The sequence below is a fragment of the Callospermophilus lateralis genome, chromosome 10, assembly GCF_048772815.1.
Source record: "Callospermophilus lateralis isolate mCalLat2 chromosome 10, mCalLat2.hap1, whole genome shotgun sequence".
Classification (NCBI taxonomy): Eukaryota; Metazoa; Chordata; class Mammalia; order Rodentia; family Sciuridae; genus Callospermophilus; species Callospermophilus lateralis.
The window spans coordinates 78720490-78747794 of record NC_135314.1 but is presented as its reverse complement, the minus strand read 5'-3'; the positions used below and the strand labels follow the sequence as shown (position 1 = coordinate 78747794).

Genomic DNA, 27305 nt, shown 5'->3' with positions numbered 1-27305 from the left:
ATTTAATTTCACACAACGTCTTCCAGGTCCATTCATATTGTTACAAATGACAGGACTTCATTTTTTATGAATATTATTTAATTGTATAGATATCTTTTTAAAATTTATTTCTTACATACATGACAATAGTGGAATGCATTATATTCATAGTTATCCATTCACAGCACAATTTTTGTAACTCTGTACATAAAGTATGTTCACTCCAAGTTATGCTATTATACATGAGCTCTGTCTCTCTTTCTTTTTTTTTGCATTACAATTATTAATACTTTTATACCACAATTTATCAACTCTCTGTTAGTATATAAGGTATGTTGACAACAAATTCACATCTTCATACATGTATTTTGTATAATGATGACCGTCTCCTTCCACCATCCTTGCTATTCCCCTTCTCTTTCCCTTTTACTCCCACCCCTATTCCCTATCTAGAGGTAATCTTCCTCCCTTGCTCTCCCTTCCTACTCCACTTTGAGTCACCCCCCTTATATCATAGAAAACATTCAGCATTTGATTTTTTGGGATTGGCTAACTTTACTTAGCATAATCTTCTCTAATGCCATCCATTTCCCTGCAAATGCCATGATCTTATTCTTTTTTGGTGCTGAGTAATATTCCATTATGTATAAATGCCACATTTTTAAAAATCCATTCATCCACTGAAGGACATCTAGGTTGGCTACACAGTTTAGCTATTGTGAATTTTGCTTCTATACACATCGATGTGGCTGTGTCCCTGTAGTAAGCTGTTTTTAGGTACTTTGGGTATAGTCCGAGAAGAGGAATAGCTGGGTCAAATGGTGGTTCCATTCTAGCTTTCCAAGGAATCTCCATACTGCTTTCCAAATTGGCTGCACTAATTGGCAGTCCCACCAGCAGTGTATGAGTGTACCTTTTACAAATGGTACTGGGAAAACTGGAAATCCATATGGAACAGAATGAAAATGAATCCCTATCTCTCACCATGCACAAAAGTTAACTCAAAGTGGATCAAGGATCTAGGAATTAAACCAGAGACTCTGCATCTACTAGAAGAAAAAGTAGGCCCTAATCTTCATCACATGGGGCTAGATCCCAACTTCCTTAATAAGATGCCTATAGCACAAGAATTAAAACCAAGAATCAACAAATGGGATGGATTAAAACTAAAAAGTTTTTTTTTTTTTCTCAGCAAAAGAAATAATCTGTGAGGTGAACAGGGAGCCTACATCCTGGGAACAAATTTTTACCCCTCACACATCAGATAAAGCTTTAATCTCTAGGGTATATAAAGAGCTCAACAAGATAAGCACGAAAGAAACAAATAACCCAATCAATAAATGGGCCAAGGACCTAAACAGACACTTCTCAGAAGAGGGTATACAATCAATCAACAAATATGCAAAAAAGTGTTCATCATCTCTAGCAATCAGAGAAATGCAAATCAAAACTACTCTAAGATACCATCTCACTCCAGTAAGAATGGCAGCCATTAGGAAGATATATATATATATATATATATATATATATATATATATATATATATATATATATATATATATATATATAATCTCCATATCCATATATGTCATATATATGTGTATATATATTACATTTTCTTTATACATCTATTGATGGTGGTAGAACTGATGACTCCTAAGCCCTCTACTGGAACTAATTAAACAGAATCTTCATTTAAAAAATATCTTCAGGAAATTTATAGATGTTGAAGTTTAGGCAACAGACATTTAGCCTCCTTCCCAAAATAAAAACCTTTGTTTTCATTTTATTTTATTTATTTTTTTGTACTGGAGATTGAACCCTGGGGCATTTGATCACTGAACCACATCTCTAGCACTCACTTTTTAAAACATTTTAATTAAATACAGGGTCTCTGTAAGTTGCTTACTGCCTTGCCAATTTGCTGATCCTGACATTAAACTCAGGATCCTCCTGCCTCAGCCTCCAGAGATTCTGGGATTACAGTAGTGCACCACCATGTTACCTATTCTTTGTTCTTTCCCTTGAACTTTGTCCAGTAAAATTTCTCACCAGATTTCAATTTAAAGTGGGGGAAGTTGGTATATGTTTGGAACCTAAGTTACAATTTGTATGACAACTTTACTTTGGATTGGCTCCTAAAGGGAATTTGGATTATTGATCTTATTAAAATCATGTTATTATTAGCTCAGTTAAGATCATAATATCATAGATTGTCAAATTTAGTATATAAACTGAAGTTTTCATAAACCTGTCAGAAGTATCACCCATGGTAGAAGACAGTGGCATAAAATAAAATTTCAATTGTTCAAACTAGAGTTGCCTATGGTGACTCAATATTTATAAATTCTAAAGTCTGCAGTTCCCCTGTGGGGTGACCTGGGTTTCCTACACACATCCAAATCCACAATACCCAATTGAAAATCTTTTCTTTGTCCTACAGAGACTCTTCAGGCACTCGTGGGGAATTGCAGTTCTCCAGGTGTATTTCTCCTGACAAAACCATAGAGTTATACAACTTGTTGACTCTTGCATTCAAAGCAAAATTATATAAGCAATAATTTCCTTCACTTGGAAAATGGAGCTTTGAAAATGAATTCATGTGCAAAATATTACCTGTATTTTTGTCACTTGTGTGCTATTATGAAATAATTCTACTTTTGAAAATCTGACACTTTTGAAGGATCTCCATAATTTCTTAGAAGATACTGGTAAAAGATAAATTGTTTTATAATGTTAATTATTATTTGTAAAGAAGGTTTGAGATTTATAAGTTTAAGGTTTATGAACTTAACAAGTTAAGATTTGGTTTCCAGAATTCAGAAATTGCCATGGGTGAATGGTAAATAAAAAGTTAGTAATCATATTTTATTTTTATGTCATATCTGGATAAACAAAGTATAGCTGTAAGATATATTAATTGTGGATTGGCTCTTGAAGGACTTCTGCATTATTGCCTTTATTAAAAGCATGTGTCCATATAAATCAAAGCCCTGTAGCAATGACTTTATCCTATTAACCCATCAATAATTACTTTATAAGTTCCGGTAAACTAGAATATTAAAGGAATCAGAACTAAGTTTAAAGATTCACGGCACATAGATTCTTAGATAAGAAATATTTGTGAAGATTTTTATATAATTAACCACTTTGAGTAATTATATTTTCTGATTATAACTTTTAAGTCCAATTAAGTAAACATGAACTCTTCTCTACCTTCCCCTCTTTTGAAAATATTTATAGGTCTAATATCTATAGTATACAGATCTATTGTAAGGAATAATAATGAAGGGTAACACAGAGACAAGGTAAAGGTGCAGGTGGCAGAGTGGTTCTTTGTCCAAGGGGCCATGTTTATTTATACCAACAGGTTACACTGGCTCAGTAGTACCATAACTTAGATTCTGCAGTTACAATATACAATGTTAGGAACTTTGTACAGGTTGCAAGAAAGTCCATTGTCTGAAGTTACTGTCAGGCAGGCAGATCCAGGAGCACCAGAACTTGGTGAAAGATTGTAGTTATCAAGCAAGCAAGTTCCTTTATTCCCAGGAGTTATGTGCCTATGATCAAGGTTTTGTTTTTTTTAAAGTATATTGGCAGAGGAGAATTGATAAAATTGTACTTTTATCAAAACAGCCTTTAATTATCTTTCATATTAATTACTCAAATTGATGGAAACTATTTGGAGGAATTAAGACATAGAAACAAGAACATTGCTATAGTGGTCAGGCATCCCATGTCTTTTACATGGAAGTTTCCCAGCAGCCAGGCATTCTGTACCATTGCATAAAAATTTCCTAGCTACCAATCATGCCACAATCATGAAGTTTATCAGAGACCCCAATACCAAACACAGAACCTCTACAATCTATAAATTATATTCCATTCAAAAATATATATAATGTATAATTATATTGATCTATAAAATGAATAAGATATATTTGATGATACCATATTACTATATCATATATAGGTCATATATAGTAAATATATAATATACAAAATATTCATATTATAATAATGTAATATTTGGAGATATAAATATTATAATATATGTAGAATTGAACATTTATAGAAATATACACATCTTTCTTTAAATATTTTTTATATATAGCAATACTAATTTCATAAATGTGCAAGCATATCAGGAATATGCACAGCAGAACATGTCCCCACTTACGTGTCAAGTATACATGATTTGAAAAGTACCCACATAAAACTCAACTTGAAAATTATCAATTATTCTGTAATTTGTGATTGCATGGAAGGAAATTCATTCCATATATAATTTTACTTTTATAGTAAAAGTAAAAAATAAAATAAAAGAAGTAAAAGTAAGTACAGTTATTGACACGTATTCTTTATATTTTCTATGCCTGAATCTGGCCTTTGGTTCATTTTATTCTTCTAAAATAAACTGATGGAGAAGAAAGTGCTCTCAAATAAAACCACAAAGATTTCTAGGGAAATTTAGTTCTAGTTGCTGTATTAAATATAGTTTAAACATTTAAATATAAAAAGAAATTTTAGGCAGTGTAAATATATTTATGAACAAGATAAAATTTAAAGTCAGTCTCCTAATCATAAATGAATGCCTTTGAAAATAAAAGACGGGTCCTGCAGCCCTGTACGTCCGGTGAGAACAAATTCTCAGATATTATTTTCACACTGAATATGTGACTAAGTCCTAGTGACTACATTCTGACAACTTTGGAATTTATTTATTGTCTACATCACTCCCAGTGATGATCATTCATCAACTGATCATTCTATGTGCACTTAATCACCTCGGGAACATCTTCAGAGTAGATTATTTCATCACATTTTTATAATTGAAGTAAAGGTATTTGTTTCTATTTCTTAATTTTTTTCCAATAGTTTCCATCAATTTGAGTAATTAACATGAAAGAAAATTAAAAGGCTGTTTTGATGAAAGTACAGTTTTATCAACTCTCCTCTGCTAATATACAATTTAAAATCCTAGTGATTTTTTTCTTTACATTTATTTCATTTTATTTCAGGGTACATCTAGGGAGGACATGGAAAAGAAAAATGTGACGTTGCTGACTGAATTTGTTCTCACAGGACTTACAGATCGGCAAGGACTGAAGGTCCCATTGTTCTTGCTGTTCTTGATGATATACCTCATCACCATTGTGGGGAATCTTGGTCTGATTGCTCTCATCTGGAATGACCCTCACCTTCACATCCCCATGTACTTGTTCCTGGGGAGTTTAGCATTTGTAGATGCTTGGATATCATCCACTGTGACCCCCAATATGTTGGTCAACTTGTTAGCCAAGAGCAAATTAATATCCCTCTCTGAATGCATGGTACAATTTTTTGCCTTTGCATTTGGTGGAACTACAGAATGCTTTCTCTTAGGAACAATGGCTTATGATCGCTATGTAGCAATATGCAAACCGTTGCTTTATCCAGTAATTATGACCAATAGATTATGCATCCGACTATTAGTCTTATCATTTGTAGGTGGCTTTCTTCATTCCCTAATTCATGAAGGATTTTTATTCAGATTAACCTTTTGTAATTCTAACATAATACATCACTTTTATTGTGACATTATACCATTGTTTAAGATTTCCTGTACTGACCCTTCTATTAATTTTCTAATGGTATTTATTTTGTCTGGCTCAATTCAAGTATTCACCATTGTGATTGTTCTGGTTTCTTATACACTAGTTCTCTTTACAATTTTAAAAAAGAAGTCTGTCAAAGGCATGAGGAAAGCCTTCTCCACCTGTGGAGCCCATCTCTTATCTGTGTCTTTATACTATGGTCCTCTTCTCTTCATGTATGTTCTCCCTGCATCTCAACAAGCAGATAATGGTATGATGGACTCTTTATTTTACACAGTCATAATCCCTGTGTTAAATCCAATTATCTACAGCCTGAGAAATAAGCAAGTCATGGATTCACTGACAAAAATACTGAAGAAAAATATTTAGATCTTATAGCAATATCTCTTTTTCCTTTAGAACAAAACTCACAGAATTTTTCCAGTGTCTTTGTTTTGGAATATGTTCCAAGCTTTTTGTAATTATAATTGTTTTGCTTTTATTTTATTCTCATTAAATAAGTCTCTCAAGTATTTTAATGACTTAAGGTGAGATCCCTAATAAAATCCTTAAAATAGTGATATTTTAATTTGAAAACATTCAAAGAATTTTAATCAAACTTTCATCCTATACTAAATGCTAAATAATTAAGTCAGAAAACAATGAGAATATTTTACAGACTTATGTGTTCTTCGTGTGACTTTATTAATTCCTTAAGTACTAAAATAGCATAATTTAGTTCCAAATGTCTTAAGTAGATATTTAATACAGTTGATAATGCTGTATAGGTTGGTGATTCATTTCACAGTTGCTCTATTTTGTTGTCAGGTTTGTGTTGAGCAGATGAAAATCTCAGAAAATCTACTGGTCTTACATAATTCCTTTTTTTTTTTTTTTTAGTTTATTGAGAATCAGTGAATCTTTACTGTATATAAAGTCAACTAACATCTCATGGATATACAAATAGAAATTAGGATGTAATTATTTAAAAAGTTAGACAGTGAAGACATCAATTCTAAAAAGGATGCTCTTATCTCAGTCTGTTTTATGAGTAAGAAGATGAGTTGTCTATCTTTGTTCATGATGTCTTTAAAGGCATTTTGCAGCCTTATTTGTAGGACACCAAGCAATGTGAAAAGGTTTATTAATTCAGAAAGCTAATATATGACACTGAAGAATAAAGAGTATATATGTAGAAATGAAAAGTGTTAGGATGTGAAGAAAATTGTGTCAGCTTTCTAGAAATTATAAAGAAAAAAATTAAGCAAGCAAGAAAAGTAACTAGTAACATCTCAAAATTGTTAACATGTATTACCAAAAACCAAGGCCAAATAAAGTGAAGAAGATACAATGTTGTAGTGCCCAGTATGTATCTGGGAAAGACATAAAAATGAGTTAGCTTGAATGTTTAGGGGCCTGAAAAGTCCTTAATCTTTACCTTCCTCAGAATCCATACTCTTGATAATGAGTGTGAGTGAGTCATTTTCATTTCCATCTGTCTGTCCTCTTTTTTTCTTTCTTTGTTCTAGGGATTGAACCCAGCAGGGCTTAACTACTGAGCCACATCCCAAGAGCCACATCCCAAGCTCCCCTCCCCTTTTGTTTTTATACAGGGTGTCACTAAATTGCTTAGCGCCTCTCTAAGTTGCTGAAGCTGACTTTGAACTTGTGATCCTCCTGGCTCAACCTCCTGAGCCACTCTGTTTTTCCTCTTACTACTGAAATTCCATACACATTCCTACTGATACCAATCAGGATTTCACTTTAAAAACTATTCACCTGTGTGTTTTGCAAAATTCTAGTTACTTATTGCCTTCATTTGGCTTATACCTTCTTTCCCAAATGTTACAGCCAGATAAGTCTTACTATACATAAGATTAAATTTCATCCTTCTTCAGCACATTTTGGTAAATTACCTTGCTACTAGATTACATACATATATGGTATATAAATCTAGATCTCAATGCATATACATGATTACAAATATATAGGTATGTAGATTTCTTCTTGTGAATGTATATATTGTATGTATGCATGTATTCTTTAACTTGTGCTTGCTCATCCTGAATTATGTGATATTTTCTCCAAAATAACCTTGTCATAACTCTGGCATCACTTTCTCTAAAATTCTAAGGCAATCTATGTTATAACCAAAATGTGTTACTGAAATCCTCTGGACAAACTTCATTTTCTCTTCTATATGCTTTTGTTCATACAGTTACCTCCAGAGAGAATCCCTTGCTGTTTCAATATCCCCCTAATTAATTTACAATTGAAATGGTATTCTTTCCTAGGGTCCACCTCAAATGTTATATCTTCTATGAAAATATTGTTGTTCCACTCAAATTGACCTAACAAGTATATATAAAATAGCTAACAGTGTTGTCCATAAAAATTTCCAGGTTACCTTGAAGAAGAATGGATTTTACTTCTTGTTCCCTGAATCAATCTGCACAAATGTATGGGTACAACGGACTTATATAATATCTTATACAAGGAAATGATAATCAATGTACCAAATATTTGCCAATAACATATCTGATAAAAGATTTTTATGTATGTAGGATGAATGACAAGCTCTCAAAATATAAAAAATTTAATAACCCAATTAAAAATGGACAACAATGCAAAGGGATAACTCATTGAAGATATGTATTTATGTTAACTAAGGACACAAAAAGCTGCTTGACATAATTAGACATGAAAATAAAAGCCACTGAGATATCACAATTTACCTTTTAAAATCAATTCAGATCAAAATATTAAAAAGATCCCTGAACTTTTTAGTGAAAAATGGTCAACAAAGTGAGTTAATAAATAATTATGTGCTTTTTAAGGAGGAGGAAGTCACTTTTATGTGAAATTATGGTTAGGATAATCACTACCTAATTGAGCACATCAAATTGTTTACTCCACATTTCTTCAGGGTATTCACAGTGAATCCATTTTTATATATGCTATTTCATTCTCTATATAGTTCCTTTTCCACTGGCAAAATTCTAAGGAATTGAAATAATTGATTAATGAGTCTTTCCCAAAATATGCCCTTTCTTCTTCCACTTATCCGTGAAGGTTAAGTTAAAACAATATGAATTAACTGTGTAGCTATTTACATACAAAATCTTTTAGATACAAAAATCTAAAAGCTAATGCAATTAAATTATGATTATTTTCCTGAACAAATGTTTATTTACAAGTTCTTAAAGGGGAAATCTGGGCATGTGACTCTGTAAAATAAAACATGATTATGAAATTTCCAAAATACCCCCAAAGAGTTAGGGAAACATGAATTCCCATCAAAGATGAGGTCATCTTGTCAGCAATTAGCTATAGGATACTTTCTCAAAAATAAGAAAGGAGCTTTTCCTATCACTAATTCTTCCACACGTGGAATACTTTCCTTTCACAAGGTTCTACTCATGTGGCATACATGCCCAGCAGAATACTTCCCATTTCACACTTTGCTGTCAACCTTGGTGTCACTCTGGATTGTTCTGTTTACAGGATTTGAAACTTAGAAATTTCTTCTTTGATCACAGTCTCTTCTTTCTCCCCACTTCTTCAATACTTTTTCTTTTCCTGAGCTTACACTTCATCTTTGACTGGCAAAAGAAGGAATCAGATGTATAGAATATAATTTGTTCCAAGTTATTGTCAAAATGAACCTTAATATTATGCATAACTAAAAGGAACTAAAAAAAGTTATGTATCAAAGAAGACCAGTAGTGTAAAGGGACCAAGGAAAGGGAGGAGGAGCGGGAAAGGCAAATTAATAGAAAATGGTATTGACCAAATTGCATTTATATTGTGTACATGTACAAATTATTGGTGCACTATAATTATACACTGTTATGTATAATTATAGTGCACCAATAAAAATATATGCAAAAAAAGAAAAAAAAATCCTCAAAAGCTTTTCTCTAAATTGAGGTAAACAGCAAAACCTGTATCCTAGCCATCTAAGCCCCGTGTAGTCTTATGTATACTGCCTCCCAGGGCCATATCTGATCTCTCCCTGAATGATCTCTAATAATCCTCTGCCTGTTCCAAGTGTCCACAGCCATCACTGTGTAAAAAATAAAGACTCTTGAACCCCAATCTATAACTATTAAAAACAGAATCTGTATTTTAACAAGGTCTCCATGAAATTTGTAGGCATTAAAACAGAGTTGTACGCTACCTCCCATAGAGATTTCTTGTCTTTTCTTTGCATTTGCTCCTACCTTTGATCTTAGCCTAGTAAAATTTCTCATTAGATTCAGGCTTAAACTAGTTAGATAAAGTACATGTGAAAATGAGCTAGTTTTCATAATGACGACTTTTTTATTTGCTGATTCCTGAACGGAATTTAGATCTTTGGCCATATTAAAATCACATGTTCATTAGCTTTCATGAAGCCATACAAATCAGTACACTCAGAACAAAACGTATATAGACTAGACTTTTTCTCAACATGTCCGAAGTACTAACTGGGGTGCATTGTGGTGGCAAACAGTATAATACCCATTGTTAGAGCTAAAATTTCTATAGCGATGTAATGTTTATGATTTCAGTCTGTAATACCCTGAGGAACAATTTTAGCTTCTCTGTAGCATGTCCAAACATACAATACACAGTGAAAAGACTCACTGTGTCCTAAAGGGAATTCTCAGGTTCTCTTGGGCATTTAGTTCCCACTCCTTGCTCTTTAGCCAAAGAACATAGATGTGCAATTGGTGGACTCTTTCTTTAAGCACACATTTATATACATAGGGTTGCTCAATTTGGAAAATTAAACCTCCAAGATGAATTGGTATCTCAAGAATTGCTACCTATATTTTTGTTGTTTTTATATTGCAATTGTATTTTTTCTGTTTTTCTTACTTTACAGAGCCTAAACTTTAAGTATCTCCACAATTTCATTCAAGGCATGGATACAGAAATGATTTCTGTGATATTCATTATTCTTTACATGAAAAGTTAAAAAATTTGTTAATTTATAATAATTTGTGTTTGAGTTCACAAAATGCCTAAAAGGTAAGTAAGAATTGAATACTATAAGTGAATTATCTGTGTGTTTACTCTATTTTCATGACTTGAGTCTGCATAAACAAAAGAGCTAGATGAATGGCTGATTTGTTCCTCCTAACGATGTTTTATTACCTTGTTAACATAACTCTAAAAACTTTAAAGGATATATTTTGGTGAATCAGAGCAATAATTTAAAACTGGGTTTAAAGATTCAATCATAATTTTTCTTTATAATTTCTTGGTTGATTTTGACAAGAAGATTCATTCTTTAAGGAAACACATACTCTGATTAAAAAAATTCAATTTATCAGTTAAACATTAGCTCCACTGTTCTTTCACTCATTTTCCAAAATATATTTATTGAATATACATATGCATGTGCACAAACACAGTACATATCTTATATATGTACATGTCTGAAATCAGAAAATATGCATCAAATGTCCATGTTGTGCTCTTTACCCAGAATTTATGACTTAAAAAAGTATCCACACATAAACATATTTGAGAATTTCCAATTATTTTGTGATTTGATATCACATAGAACAAAGTCCACCCAAAATTAAAATATATTGACCTCTGAAATTATTGGTGTTGATTATTTATACAGCCTGCTTCAGCTTGAAACCTTGACTCTACATTATCTACTAAAAGATGATTGTTGGAGATGAAAATGTGCTCAAAGTAAAGCTGCTAGGCAAGACAATTACAAACTAGGTTAATATATAAGTAGAGACCATTTTATTCAGGCACAGTGAATTTCCTGATTAGGAGATGCAGGATCAATTAAAAAAAACCCAAGCCAGTATTCCACTGGAGACAAAGTGAGACAGTCTTATATAACATTAAAATGTGAAAAGGTACACACAGCTGAACTATTCTTCAAAATACCAAGATTAAGTAAATTCAGCTGTTTGGTAAATGACACAAATTAGGATTATCATAAATTGTGTAGGTCCTTTGAAATGTCCAGGTCAGGGACAAGATGGCCACTCTGATATTTCTTAATCCTTATAGGATATTGGGAAGATCTCCCCCCTGGCACATTCAATTTCCATTATGGTATCTGGGAGACAACCCACTCTCTATTCACAAATTTCTAAGTTTGGAAAACAATATTTGCCTGTCTTTGACCACCCAGCTAAAGAAAATCAAAAGGATACAGAAGCAACGTCCAGAGGCAAAATGGCAGAGTAGCAGAATGGCAGAATGGCAGAAAGGCATAAAAGCCCCTTGTCCAAGCTGCCAGCTTTATTTATATCAATAGGTTACATTAGGTCACTGGCATCAGTAGCACAGCATTGTTCATTGTGTCATTAGGCAGGTTATAGAGTTAGCAACACTAGCTTATTCCTCACTTACTTATTATAGTTGCAATGTGTAATATTAGGAGTTTTGTGTGGCTCTCAAGGAGGTTCATTGTTTAAAGTTACTGTTATGTGGACAGGTTCAGGCCCAGTGGAGCTTGGTGAATCATTGTGGTTGTCTAACAGGAGTGTTTCTTTATTCCCAGGAGCCGAGTGCCTGAGACCAAGGATGAGGCTGATAAGACTCTAGCACAGAGCCTCCCATGCAGGTCATTGCCACAGCAGTTAGGCATTGCACATGTATTAGTTACCTTACTAGTTCCTGGGGGAAACTGCAGAATATTCCAAGGGTAGAAAACAAGGTGCTATTACCCCCCAGGGAGTTTGCTCACCAGAAGAATGCTGTCCTATACGTTCCCACAGCCAGAATCTTTATACCTCACAGTCTTTTTATTTTATTTCTTTAAAATTTTGTACCAGGCATTAAACCCAGGGGAGCACTTAACAATCGAGCCACATCCCTAGCTCTTTTTTTATGAGACAGGGTCTTGCTAAGTTATTTGGGGCCTCACTTAATTTGCTGAGATTGACTTTGAACTTGTGATCCTTCTGTCTCAGCATCCTCAATTGTTGTGATTGCCTCAGCCTCCTGAGCTTCTGGGATTAGTTATATACCACATGCCTGGTGCCTGACCTGGCAGTCATGTTGATTTTTTTTGTTTGTTATTAAAACAAACAAAACTTCTAGTGTAAATCACTTCTAATTACTACAATAACAAAGAAACTTTTAAATAAGAAAACAAGTTTTAGGCAGTGCTAGTATATTTAAGAGCAAAATAATTTTTAATGTAAATTTAAAAGTCAAATCTTTCTTTAATATACAAATGTTATTGGAAATTAAACTTTGAATTGTAACAGTAAAGAATTTGCAACTTTTAATGAACTGCAGAGTTAAGGTGTTTATTTTCTCTCAAGTCTCTGAGCCTTTCTTTTTAATTCTTACTTAGCCTTTCTTTTATTCTTTCTTTTTTCCTCTTCTCTGCCTCATATTTCACATACTTATCTATGTATGTACTCTTTATTTTCTTCTTATTTCTTTTCTTTTTTTTTCTTTACAAAACTCAAATTTTAAAACGTATCCTTTCCCCTTTCTCCTTTTCCTGTCTTTTCTTCTCCTTACTATGGAATACTTTCATTAAAAATTCTTAACAATATAAATGTTTTGCATTTGTCTATGGCAGTAGACATATGACAATGCTTCATGTCACTTATAATCCTTACTGTAGGGCCAGTTGTTTTGCATCCAGTCTTTGTTATTCTCTGACCTTTATCTATACCCAACTGGACAATGTCCTTACTAAAGCCACCTCCAATCTCTTATTTTCATAGTCAGGGATCTCTATTGAATCATTGTCCTACTAGAACAGTTGCTCATCTTCCTCTTTTTATGTCCAATTGTCATAAAATGTCATAAAATGTCATAAAATGACATAAAATATGTCAGTCAGTTTTCCAGTTTTCCTCCTGTTTTTTCTGATCACTATGTCAGAACATTGTTTTAGTCTCTCCCTTTTCTCTTTTCATTTGAACTTGACTCTTGGTTACAACAGGAAATGAGTTTATGTATGTATATTGGTGCTCCATCGTAAAAAAGCTAGGGAGATTGGAGGAATAAATTGCAAAAATCGGGCATGAACAGAATTAAGTAATGCAATCTATCAGCAGCCAAAATCATTTTCCAACACTGGTTCAATGAAGTCTGCTGTTACTTCTGTAGAACTTTATAATGTTATAGCTAATGCTATTAATTCCTTTGTTGAGTGTGGGACACATTTACTGGAGTCTTGATATTCCTATCTTGGCTGCAGTTCCAATATTCTCTCTGATCCCTGTTCCTTTTACTATTCTACAAATTCCAATTGTATGATAGGTTGGTCTTACTGGCCAAACTTAGGTTTAGTGCCCTTACACTAGGTGCAATAAGGCTGGACTGTGAGTTTCTAGCTGTAGAGGGCAAATAGTCTCTGTCAATCATCAAGATTGATGTGGTAGAAAAGAAGATCAGCTGATGAACATCTATAAATGGTACATGAACACTTTATAACCTGATAAATATATGTTTCTTTGCTCTCTATTCCTCTTCTACATGACATACTCTTCAAAGTGTAGGACTTTCAATGACTCCTTTTTCATTATTTTTCCAATGATAGAGATGTACTATTATTAATTATATGTCACATGGATTTTTAGAGGATATTCCTTCCCAATATCTAAGAATATGAGTTCTCAATCTCATTTCAAGTCACCATGTGACTACATTATTTTTTACTGACAATTCTCCTTCTAATATGTCTTAGAGTCCTGTTGACTGTATATTCTGAACTCTTTTGAATTAATTTCTCTTCCTCCTGATCACTCCTAAAGTCTTATCATACATGGGCAAAGCACTTTCCAGGTATGTGAAGCACCTGAATAGCATTTTAAAAAAATAAACAGTCCTAGATCTCATTCTTGAACTATGGAATCCATTTCTACATTAATATCTCATACTCCATATTTTGGTGGTAAATCTTCCCAGACATTTCAGATAAATAATCTGGTCTGGGATAATGAGCCAACAGAAATAGCTTCCTGATTAGTATATCTGAATCCTGTTAATTCTGTTGCAGGCTATTTTCTGTAAGAATGGTATTTTAAAAAAAATTACATGTCTATGTATCTTAAAAGTTTTCAATACATGCCTATTGCCTGCTAAAGGAAGGTTAAATTTCCTTATGTCTTTGAGGTTGTTTTTTAGTCCTGCATTTGGAAAGATCTGTTTCCTTGAACCTACATACATGTGACAGACTCAGGATTTATCCAAATACTAATTTTTATGCACATAAATTTAGCACATGCTAAATGACTTTCCTTTTTTTCCTAAATCTGTTTATTTCTGGATATTCAATGTACTGAAATTATTGTGTATTCTTATCCTACAATTCTCTCCAAACACTTTCCATAGATTAGAGTGTAACAACCAACTATAAAGTATATGCTTATAAGTGTATGCTTTTTTTCAGTTTATCTCTAATAGTTTCACTTTATAAATACTTATAGTATATTCCTTTTGCATTTATTGCATTTCATTTCAGGTGATATCCAATGAAGATATGGAAAAGGACAATGCAACTTTGCTGACAGAGTTTGTTCTCACGGGACTCCCTCATCATCAAGAGTGGCAAATCCCCCTGTTCCTGTTTTTCCTTGTGATATACCTCATCACCATGGTGGGGAACCTTGGTCTGATTTCTCTGATCTGGAAGGATGCTCACCTCCACATCCCCATGTACTTTTTTCTTGGTAATTTAGCCTTTGTGGATGCTTGGATATCATCCACAGTGACCCCAAATATGCTGGTCAATATGTTAGTCAAGAGCAAAATGATCTCTCTCACTGAATGCAAGATTCAGTTCTTTTCCTTTGCAGTCAGTATAACCACAGAATGTTTTCTCCTGGCAGCAATGGCTTATGATCGATATGCAGCCATATGCCACCCTTTACATTATCCAGTGATTATGACCAATAGACTATGCATACATCTAGTAGTTTTGTCATTTGTAGGTGGCTTTCTTCATGCCATACTTCATGAAAGTTTTTTATTGAAATTGACCTTCTGTAATTCCAACATAATACATCACTTTTACTGTGACATTGTAGCATTGCTAAAGATCTCCTGTACTGATCCTTCTATTAATTACCTATTAATTTTTATTTTCTCTGGTTCAGTTCAAGTTTTCAGCATTGTGACTATACTCATCTCTTATACATTTGTTCTCTTTACAATTTTAAAAAAGAAGACTGAGAAGGGTATAAGAAAAGCCTTCTCTACCTGTGGAGCCCATCTCTTTTCTGTAACTTTATACTATGTCCCCCTTCTCTTCATGTATGTACATCCTGCATCTTCACAAGCAAATGATAAAGATATGATCTTTTCTGTCTTTTACATGGTTATAATTCCTGTGTTAAATCCCATTATCTATAGCCTGAGAAACAAGCAAGTCATAGATTCACTGACAAAAACCTTAAAGGGAAATGTTTAGATCTTATGCTAGAGTGCATTTTCCTTTTACCAAAAACAGTGGCAAACTCTTAAAAGATATTTGGGTATTTTTTAGGTTCATGTTAGATATATTTTGCTATTACAATTGTCTTCTTTTTAAAATGACTCAGTCATTAGTCATTTAAATATTTGTATATGCCCTGTAATAATATATAAGGAATTTAGTTAAGTGCTCAAGCTATACTACAATTAATTAAAAAAATGAAAACATTTTATAGGATTGTGTGGTCTTTAATGTTGTTTTATACATGGAAAAGATCATGTAGAGTCTTCTGATGAGGATGTGATTACGATGTCTTTGATACTAATAGAGGTGTATAAACTGGAGACTCATATCATATTTCCTCCAGGGTGGGTAGCACTTCTGTGTTTTGTTAAACATAAGCAAATTTCGTGAATTCAGTTACTGCATGTCTGAAGGTTGTTTTTTTTTTTAATTGTTTGTATAAATTTTCCGTTGTCCTGTTGGTTTCTTTGCAATTACATGGATTTTGGCTGTTTCCTTCATTTTTATGACTGGAAGAATGCATTTGTATTGTTTGTACTTCTATCATTTTAAAGATCGGTTTCTCTAATTGGATCCTTAAATGAAAGATAAACAACAATTTCTAAGTACATAGGCAGGGTATATAAACATGTGAAGTCTCGTCTTATTTTGTGAGTATAGAATAGGCATTTGGGACCTCCTACTAATTCTGACTTCCTCAGCAGAGGACCCTTCATGGTCTATGGATTCTTGTGCTCAGGTTTATTGTTTATAATTAATCTCAGTACTTGAAATCTTGAAACTTACAAAAATATTAACACTATTTGATGATCCCATTCTCACTTGTGTTATTAAATTTATCCCTATACATTTTTTATACACATCATTTTGTCACTCTAGAGCTTTTGGAAAAGGAATAAAATATGTACTTTGCAAAGCCAAAATTTTGAATATGGTATTATTAATTCCTCAAAAGGAAACTATGAAACCCATATGTATTGTTTAATGAATATTTGGTTGTAAAGGATGATATACATACTTAGTGCACCCAGTTGCCTGGAGCAGTACTCATGTTGCATTGAAACCACTCCATGAAATACTAGTAACAAAATGGAAATTTTATTATGAAAGTGAATTACTTCCTTATTTTGGAAATTTAAGATAATTCATAGTCATGCTCTCTCTCTATGAATACATTTTTAATGCCTTCTTTTTTTTCCAGGATACCACTGACAAAATTATCTTTAGTTCTAGGAAACTATATCATTAGGACTTAGGTAGGAACAAAGATTTGTCAGAAGGAATTTTTAGAGTTCTTTTAAAAATGTGGTCTGCACAAATTATTGGGCATTAGAATAACCTGGAGAGCTTGTGAAAACACAAAAACCAGTGTCATCTATTGTCCAATGCAGTGATGCCAATACTTTTAGTTTGAGATCACATTTAGAAGATCATTGTTAAAATAATCAATGAAACAAAATTTTTATAATTCAATACATTTAGGGATTACCATGCTCATAATCCACAAATTGTTTTCCTTTAAAATTGGGAAAAGAACAAAGTCCTTCATCTATCTTCCCAGGTCCTTGGAGGTCTGATGGATGCTGACTTCCCTGGCACCACCTGCCTGTTTCTGACTTCTACCTTTGCAGACTAGCCCATTTAGAGTTTTTGGTTTTCCTGTTGATCAAGTCCCTCTCATAATCTAGGTCCTAAAATCATGAACGCCATATAGTTAGCAAGCACTCACTGTCATCACCTTGTTATAAATAAAGACCCCAGAGCCCTAACCCAGAACTCCTGAAACAAATATGCAATTTTGTTTATATTTTCATATAAATTAAAAATATTTATATGAAATTCATTGTCATTGTTGTTTAGAAAGGAAGACATGGGTCAAATCCAGTTGTGGTACGGTACTTATTTTTTGTTTTCTTTAGCTACTCATTCTAACAATTGCCTAGTAAGTTTCAGATTAAAGTGAGAAAGCTTGGTATATGTCTGGAATTTAAGCTCCAGTTTGCATAAGGAGGACCACTTTATTTGAGGTTGGCTCCTGAAGGGAATTCAATTCTTGTTCTTGTTAAAATGCTGTTTTGATGAGCTCAGACCGAAACATACTAATCAAAGCACTCAGAATGGTACTTTTTATAAATAAACTGTAGTTCCATAAACATGTTTTAAGTGTCCTCTGTGGGGTAAAATATAGAATTAAAAGTGCATTTTTTAATTAAAATTGGAACTGTTTAAAATTACTTATGTTTATATCACAGCGTTCTTATGCTTGGGGAGCAAACTGAACTTCTCATACATCTCCAACTCCACAGTGCCCAATAGTACAACTTCACTGGTCCTACAGGGAACTCTCTGGTACTCTTAGGGGACTTAAAAACTTCACTCCTTGCATTTGTAGAAAAAAAAGTCACAGAGTTATATAACTAGTTGACTCTTGTGTTCAAGTAAACCTACATAAATAGAATTTTATTGAGGCTGGCAATTAAACCTCTGAAACGAATGAGCAGGCAAAGAATTGTCATGCTTGTTATTTTCTATTTTGTGCTATTGTCTTTTTTTCCAGCTTTACAAAACCTAATAAATTTTAAGGAACTTTGCACTCTTTCAATGTATCGGTAAGACTACAATATTTTCCGTAGTTTTAACATTCTTTATAGTAAAGTGAAAAACTGTGTAACTTGTAACAATATAGATTGAGTTTAAAAGATGACCAAAGACAGGGTCAATAATGGAAAACAGTGCACTCCCCTTCATATTTCAGTTTATGCTGACCTTGGGAGAAGCAAAAATGCTGTAAGACTGATTTCTTCTGTTGTGATATGTTTGTTATCTAGTTAATCTAAAAATAATGACTTTATTTCAAGTTCTGGAACTTTAAATAATTCACATATGGATTTAAAGTTTCAATTCATACTGATTCTTATGTAAGAAATGTTTCAAACAATTCTAATAAAATGACCCATAGGATTTGGTTCATCATGCCTTCTGATTAAAAAGTTCAAGGTGTCTCTTAAATATTAGTTCTCTGCTGTCACCAGCATGTGACAATATTTTGTTAAATGTTTTATATGTATTTACCAGTAAAGATGATAAAAATGTTCTTTCACTGCTCTTTCCGGCATGTGTGATTTAAGAAATAACCCCACAAAGGTTGAATTTGATCATTTTGAAATATAAAGTGAAAAGGAATTTCAGGGAGAGTATTTTGTTCCAAATAGAGCACATTCATACTGTAATTATTGGTACTTTTTACTTATATTGCATTTTCCGGGATTCTGTAGTTGATTACTATATATTTTACTAAAAATGCTTGTGGGGGAATCAAAATGCTATCAATTGAAAGAAGCAGGATTTCTAGAGAAAATTTATTTCAGTCACTGTAACAACAAAGATAAAGAAAATTGAAAAGCTTTATTGTATATATTTGATTTTTACCACATGATGTTTTGATATACATGTATGTAGTGAACTGATTGATCAAGTCAAGCAAATTAGCACTCAGTCATATCATAGAGTTATTTTTTTGTAGGTATTGGTGGTGAGAATGCCTAAAACCAATTCTCTGGTCATATTACTAGTATTTAGTTAAATATTTTTAATCATTAAGTTATAATTCTCATGATGCGCTCATATTTAAAGATAAATCAATTTTTAAAAATGTATTTTGAATTGAAGGAAAAGACAAGATTCCTTTGGTTGACAATTTTTAATTAATTCCAGAGAAAAGATAAATTCCCTCACACAAATCTCTGAGCCTTTCCCTTTTATTTCATGTTCACCCTTTCTTGAATATTTCCTTTCTCCTTGACTTTTTAAAAACAATTGATAGCTTTAATTTTTTTTTCTTTAGATCGATCCATTATGAGTACACACGATATTGGGATTTTACACAGACCTATCTCAGATATATTTTGCCTTTTTTCTTCCTTCCTCTTGTTTTCTTTTCACTCACCACGAATTCTCATTTGACTTGATCTTTTGAAGCTCTCCTCTTCTTCTTTTCCTCTCTTCTTTCTTTTAAAACTTTTATAGAAACAGTATGCAGGAAAATATATTTGCCTGCAGGATGAAAATGCCAATTGTTCTTTAGTCACTTAGAATGCAGTCCTTCATTTTCCTCACTGTTGTTCTACTTGCTTCCTAAGCACTTTAAAATATTCACTGAACTTAATTCTATCACATAACAAAAACTCTTCTGACTAAATTTGCAAAAAAATTCTTCATTGTCACACTCAATTATCTCTGTTAGTTCCTTTTTCCTACTAGATTATTTATTGTGATTTTTACCTCAATTCTTCACTCATTTTTTTTTCTTGATTATCTTTCTACACTTCATGTTCAAAACTCCCAGATTTCCAGTTCTCCCTTACTTATCAGATCAGACTACTTATGTAATTTTTTGTTCCTTCTTTTGTTTCTTTTTCAATTCAGGTTTCTGAGTTGGGAAAAGCAATGAGTTTATATTAAATGAAAATAGGCTCAATGCACAAAATGGTAGAGATTGGAGCAATTATGTGGAAGAATGGTCAGGAACAGAAGGGCACCAATCAGACAATCAATAGCAAAGAGCATCTCCCAATACATCTGAACATCTTACTATTACCAGTGTGGACCACAGATGTCAAAACTTACACTGACATTGCCATGGCCATAGATGCAGGATGCTTTTGCTGGAGTCTTGATACCTTTGCCTTTGCAACCCAAATTCTCTTTTGCCATGGACCTTCTTCTCTCCATACTCCAAGTCATATGTGGATTTCACTGGGCAAACCTAGACTGAGTCACCTTTACTAGGGGATAGGGTTATGATAAAGTGGGTTTATAACATTTATTGTTACTTGTATTCTTGATAATTACCATTTTAACTGGAATGAGATGGAATCTCAGCACAGTTTTAATTTTCATTTCTCTAATTGATAGAGATGTTGAATATTTTTTCAAGTATTTGTTGACTTTTCATATTTCTTCTTTTGAGAAGGGTCTATTCAGTTCCTTTGCCAATTTATTGATTGGGTGATTTGTATTTTTGGTATTAACTTTTTTGCACTCCTTGTATATCCTGGATATTAATACACTGAGGAACAGGTAGAAAAGATTTTCTCCCTTTCTGTAGGTTCTCTCTTTCAGCTCATGTGTTTCCTTTGCTGTGAGTAAACTTTTTTTGATGCATACCATTTATTAATTTTTAATTTTACCTCTTTCACTTTAGGAGTCTTGTTAAGAAAGTCAATGTCTGAGCCAATGTGAGAGTGTTGGGGCTACAAGTTCATCTAGACTCCTCTCCAGTTTTCTGATTAAAATCCTATGTGAATGTTTTTGCTTGTTTTTCATGTTCACTGAATTTCATTTCAGGCAACATCCGGTGCAGACATGGAAAAAGAAAACACAACTTTGCTGACAGAGTTTGTTCTTACAGGACTTACAAACCAACCACAGTGGAAAATCATCTTGTTCCTGGTGTTCTTTGTGACATACCTCATCACCATGGTGGGGAACCTTGGTCTGATTTCTCTTATCTGGAAAGATCCTCACCTTCACATCCCCATGTACTTTCTACTTGGGCATTTAGCCTTTGTGGATGCTTGGATATCATCCACAGTGACCCCGAAGATGCTGGTCAATTTCCTAGAAGAGAGCAACATATCTCTTGCTGAATGCATGGTACAGTTTTTTTCATTTGCAAGCAGCGCAACCACAGAGTGTTTCCTCTTGGCAGCAATGGCTTATGATCGCTATGTAGCTATATGTCAACCTCTACTGTATCCTGTGATAATGACCAATAGACTATGCATTTGGCTACTAGGTTTGTCATTTGTAGGTGGCTTTCTTCATGCACTACTTCATGAAAGCTTTTTACTCAGATTAACCTTCTGTAATTCCAACATAGTACATCACTTTTTCTGTGAGGTTATACCATTGTTAAAGATTTCTTGTACTGATCCTTCTATCAATCATCTAATGCTTTTTATTTTCTCTGGTTCAGTTCAAGTTTTCAGCATTGTGACTATTCTTATTTCTTATACACTAGTTCTCTTTACAATTTTAAAAAAGAAGTCTGAAAAGGGAATGAGAAAAGCCTTCTCCACCTGTGGAGCCCATCTCTTTTCTGTGACTTTATACTATGTCCCTCTTCTTTTTATGTATGTGCATCCTGCATCTTCACAAGCAGATGATCAAGATATGTTCTTCTCTATAGTTTACACTGTCATCATTCCTGTGTTAAATCCTGTGATATACAGCCTAAGAAACAAGCAGGTCATAGATTCAATAACAAAAATGTTGAAAAGAAATGTTCCAATCTCCTGTTAATATCTGTTATCCTTTTATTAAAATCATCACAAAACAATGGAGTTAAATTGTGGATGTATTCAGGAGTGTTGAAAGATTTTGGTTATTATATTTTTCTAGAATGTTAATTAAGGTTTTGTGTCTGCTTTGTTCTTTAAAATATTTTTAGATATTATTCTTAAACATGTAAAGAATTTTATCAACTGTTTATATTACAGTTGAATAAAAAAGCATAACACATGTGATAAAATTTATAGGCTTATATGTTGTTACATTATAAATACACTGAATATTAAAATAATGTGATTTCTCTCAAGAGGACCTGCATATGACATTTTATACAGGAAGTACTGCTGTAGAGCCTGGAATTTCTCTGACATTTATTTCACAGTGGTGACAGATTGGTATTTGAAGTGAAAAAGAAAATCTCAGCCATCAAATGTACCAGTGTACCAGACATCAAAATGTCTTTCGTTCCAGTTTTTTTTTTTTAATGGCAACTTTTATTGTTTGGAACTATTCAACTCACATAACTCATAGATAAAAATAGAATATAATCAGAAAAAATGAGAAGAGAATTAGAACAGATAAGGAAGGGATAAATGGTAAGAGGATGTGTTAGCTCAGTGTGCTTCTCTGGGTAAAAGGAAGTGGTGAGTTGCCTCTGTGTGTCTTCTATCTTTTAAGGCACTTTCTTGCTGTTTTTTTTTTTTTTCTTCTTGACAATTGGAAGACTCTTCCTAATTCATAAACGGTATTGGTTCAGGAATTAAGTATGTGTGGTCATAGATAAAAAATAAAAATGGCAGCATAGGAATGAAATATTTTTAATCTGCCTAAAAATGTCAAAATGTGCAAAAAAGAAAATTCAATAACATTTAGATTGTTTAAATGTGTTGTTCACATAATAGGCTCCAAATGCATACTAGCTTATATGTGATACAGGTAAGATAATATAGTGGGGTAGTGCATAGGTCTATCTCTAATGTAAAACTTCCAGGGTGTATTTCCAGATTACCTAAATGAGAATGTTTCTTCCTTCACTTGAAACATGTAGCAGTTTGTTTATTCTTCTTAGGACAAAACCTTCCCTGGCTAAACTTTTTGGTGTCCAAAAGCTCTTTGTAGATTACAATCGAGTAGCTCTACTACTTTTTACTTTATTGCATACATAGCATAGTGACTTACACATAAGAAACCCTATATAAGTATTTGTGATTTTTTTAAAAATCAGAAGGAATCTATAGCACAATGTACAGAATTCAGAAATATATATCATTCTTTTCCAATCTTGAAATGACTTCCTGGAAAGTCATGGGCATGGAATGACTATTCTATGTTAATTCACATTTCTTTACAAATAAAGCATTGTGCACTAAAAATGAAGTGTATATATTATATTTTTTATCACCAGGATTGAGTCCAGGAATAGACTATGATAAAATTCTAAGAACATTTGTTTAGTTGTATATTTGGTTGAAGGGACACAACCCATGGAATTGTTTAAACTGTTCAATTGTTCTGTATGTCTAGAAGCCCATATCCCAAGAATAGAGTACATCAGTTGGGTATTTTTGTTTCCTTTAGACATACCAGCAAATCCCAGGAAATGAGAAAATTCATCACCTTTAAGCTTTTATTCCATTTCTGCCCAGAGAACCCCATGTCATTGCATATGTGTAGTTTTTTAAAAAAATTTGTTTTAAATGTTGTAGACCTTTATTTTATTCATTTATTTGTATGCAGTGTTGAGAACTGAACCCAAAGCCTCTGACATGCTAGGCAAGCACTCTACCACTGTGCCACAACTCTAGCCCCTCGTTTGTTTATTTTTTAATACTGCATAATATTCTCATTTATAGTTTTCTATGAATTCCCTAGGTTTTTGCTTGTTTAATCACTGTTATACCAGAAAAACAAAACTGATAATATCATCAACTCTATTTCTTCTGCTATCAGTAAGAACTATTACTATGATGTGCTTTTCTTCTGAGGAGAAGGTACATATTAAAAAATGAATATATGGGACGGGTGTGTAACCTGTCAAGTCTTATGTGTTTGGTGAGTAAGGGACAAGTGTTTAGGGACCTGTCACCTAGTCAGACTTTCTTTGCAGTATTCTCTGGTACATGTCAGGTCTCCTGATTCCTCTCTTTTTAAATGTATTCCCCCTACTTCATGCCTTCAGAAATTCACCAAAATCACTAGTCCCTGGGTGTGATCCCATTCTCAATTCTGTTGCATATTTGTTCTAATTTATGTGCACTATTTTTGCCATTTCAGTGGAAAGCTGAGAATAAATTAAAATCCACAGTATTCCAACTCCTTGTTTTTGAGAAGAAATTCAATATTTGGCCTTTTGCCTTAAATTATGAAAATACATGCATATAACAATAAATATTCAAATGTAAAGGATGATATCATTCAGTAAAATTCACCTAGTTTAATGGAATATTGTTGATGTTAAATTAAAATTTTTTATGTATGTTCTGAAAACAAAAGTAAAAATACTTTATTGTGATGATCTATTTATTTCTTGCCTTGATGTTTAAGATAATTTAGAATTCATCTTTCTATATAAGTACTTTTTCATCATCATACAAAATCTACTACTGTTCAGAAGACCGTTGAAAAATTATGCTATAACATTAAAAAAGAACATTTTTAAGAGTTAAGCAAACTCAAGTAGACATCAATCAAAATAGACTTTTTATCCAAATCTATATTGTAGACCAGCTATGGCAGAATTGTATTCAGAATTTTATTAAATATGTGTACAGGAAAGCATACAAAAATCTTTTTTATAATATTTTTACAAAAGTTTGTTTGGGATCCTTTTGAAACTTTGAGTCTTAAATATATTTTGTGCAACAGAATCATGTTGAGAGTTGTGCAAACCCAGAATGATTAACTCCATCACTAAAGTGTCTTATTGAGCAATATTTATGTTATTGAGGTGAGTCCAAACTTAGAATCCTTGTTTTCAATATGCATATAAGAACACTTTTATAATATCAAAATGCATTAATCCTGTCCAAATGTACTTTCCAACATTACATATTCTGTAATAAATACATCAGCATGGTGTAAATATTCTAAGTTTTATTCTTTTTTTTTGTATGTTCTTCCATGTTTTGGATAGAGGGATGAAGGATTCAAAAGGACATGTCTTGTTTCAAGGAGGAAGTATTGACAGATAATTTATAATTTTTTGCTTTCAAATGAAGATTGACATCAATGATAGCCAATTAAAACTCTATGACCACATTTCAGTAAATTAAAAAAAGTTATCTTTATCAATTTCAAAAATACTGTCATTGTTGGTCAATGTTTGGTATTCCTTCTCAAAATTCTTATAGAACATGTTCCAGTTTTCAAAACTAATACAGTGTTTAATAATTTTGAGAAGGCATTTAGATGTGAAGTTATATGAGGACAATAACTAACAATTATACCATGGTTTTTCCCTCCAAAATTGAAGAGAAGAAATCAAATGCAATAAATTTAGTGAACATTGCCTTATGTATTAGAGCTGTCTAGAAAAACAGATATTATATGTGTGTATGTATGTATGTATCTATCTATCTATCCTCTATATCTGTCTTTGTACATAACATGCTATCTGTTCAGAGGAACCATGAGAGTTTCAGAGCATGAGAGAAAATGATTTATTCTAACGTATTGTCTAACATGATTATTAAGTTTGAAATTACAGTTTTGTGCAGTTTAGAAGTTGGGGACTCAGAAAATCAAAAGCCTGAGAACAGTATAGATTTCAGAATAAGTATGAAGGCCTCAGAACCAGGAGGACAGAGGTAAGAGGAACTCAAATATACTACACATTGAGATATGTCAGACAGAGAATGAATTAAACCTTCATATGCTTGTAGGCTTAATTCAGACTCTAAATAGATAGCATGATGGTTCGTACAACAGGAGGAAGGCTAGAGAATGTTTTGGGGGAAACTTTGGCTTCTGGAAGCACAGTTTGAGGAGGAAAAGTCAGTTTCAGTTACAGTTGGTGTAATGTTTAGTTGTGGGAATAGGGGTGGAAGCACAGGAGTTTTGTAAGATTCACACAAAAATATTCATCTGACATCTACAAAATTTGTCAATTTGTTACCCATACAAATTTTCTTAAACCATACATATCTCCTAATAAAAAGAATAACAAAGGCATCATTCTATACACCATGATATAACTATACTTCCTACAAAGAAAATATCACAAAAATCTTTCCCAAGAAGTACAGTTAAAACATTAGCTGATGTTTATGTTTTCCTTTTGATATCCCACAACTAAAATACTTGATGAACTTTAAAATTACTTAAAAACTATGATATAAAATCAATACATCTATATTATGTGAAAAGGAAATGAAAGATGAAAGAAAACAAGATATTATATGCATGCATATATGAAATATGTAAATTTATGAACACAAAATATATATTCATAACAAAGTATGAAGAATATTTTCATGAGAATTGCAATTCTTTTTTATAACCAGTCGTGGTGATAACTAGTTGGAAATGTTTATTTTGAGCTCATAGTTTCAGAGATCCAGTATCTGGTGATACGACTACACTCTCTGGGCCAGAAGTAAGTCAAAACATCATGGTAAAAGGGCATGGCAGAGGGAAGCCGCTCAAATCATGGCAGTTTGTATGAAGAGATAGAGGGAAGGGGCAGCAGGATAAGATAGAGTCCCCAGACAGAGTTACAGCTCTAGTAATCAAATAATTGGTCCTCTAAACATTCTTGCATTGCCTAATGTGGCCTTCTGGGAGACACCTCAGATCCAAACCACAACAGGAGGTTATGTGCTCCATAAAATACTTAAAATATTGGTATGTTTTTTGGGAATGTTCAAAAATTTTAATCATGTTCCTATCAGCTAAATAATAATAGAAAAAAAATCATTTCACTGGTTTTGTGTTCTTCATTGTAAATTTATTAATGTATTAAGGGCTAAAATAGTGTAATTCCTTCCTATATTACTTAAGTAGGATAATATTACAACTCACAGTTCTACCTT

General features: G+C 32.8%; 3 protein-coding genes across 3 annotated transcripts; all 3 read left to right on the top strand.

Moving 5' to 3' along the window:
- Positions 1–4979: 4979 nt before the first annotated feature.
- Positions 4980–5948, top strand: LOC143408239 (olfactory receptor 5H18). The gene has a single exon (XM_076867748.2). The coding sequence runs from the start codon at positions 5022–5024 to the stop codon at positions 5946–5948; it is 927 nt and encodes a 308-aa protein (XP_076723863.2). The 5' UTR covers positions 4980–5021.
- Positions 5949–15018: 9070 nt separating this feature from the next.
- LOC143408310 (olfactory receptor 5H8-like) lies at positions 15019–15957 on the top strand. The gene has a single exon (XM_076867897.2). The coding sequence runs from the start codon at positions 15028–15030 to the stop codon at positions 15955–15957; it is 930 nt and encodes a 309-aa protein (XP_076724012.1). The 5' UTR covers positions 15019–15027.
- Positions 15958–21348: 5391 nt separating this feature from the next.
- LOC143407885 (olfactory receptor 5H17-like) lies at positions 21349–22287 on the top strand. The gene has a single exon (XM_076867043.2). The coding sequence runs from the start codon at positions 21349–21351 to the stop codon at positions 22285–22287; it is 939 nt and encodes a 312-aa protein (XP_076723158.2).
- Positions 22288–27305: the final 5018 nt, after the last annotated feature.

What these genes read in the sequence shown, in the direction of transcription:
- LOC143408239 (XM_076867748.2), top strand. Translation starts at nt 5,022, where the DNA reads ATGGAAAAGAAAAATGTGACGTTGCTGACTGAATTTGTTCTCACAGGA.
- LOC143408310 (XM_076867897.2), top strand. Translation starts at nt 15,028, where the DNA reads ATGGAAAAGGACAATGCAACTTTGCTGACAGAGTTTGTTCTCACGGGA.
- LOC143407885 (XM_076867043.2), top strand. Translation starts at nt 21,349, where the DNA reads ATGGAAAAAGAAAACACAACTTTGCTGACAGAGTTTGTTCTTACAGGA.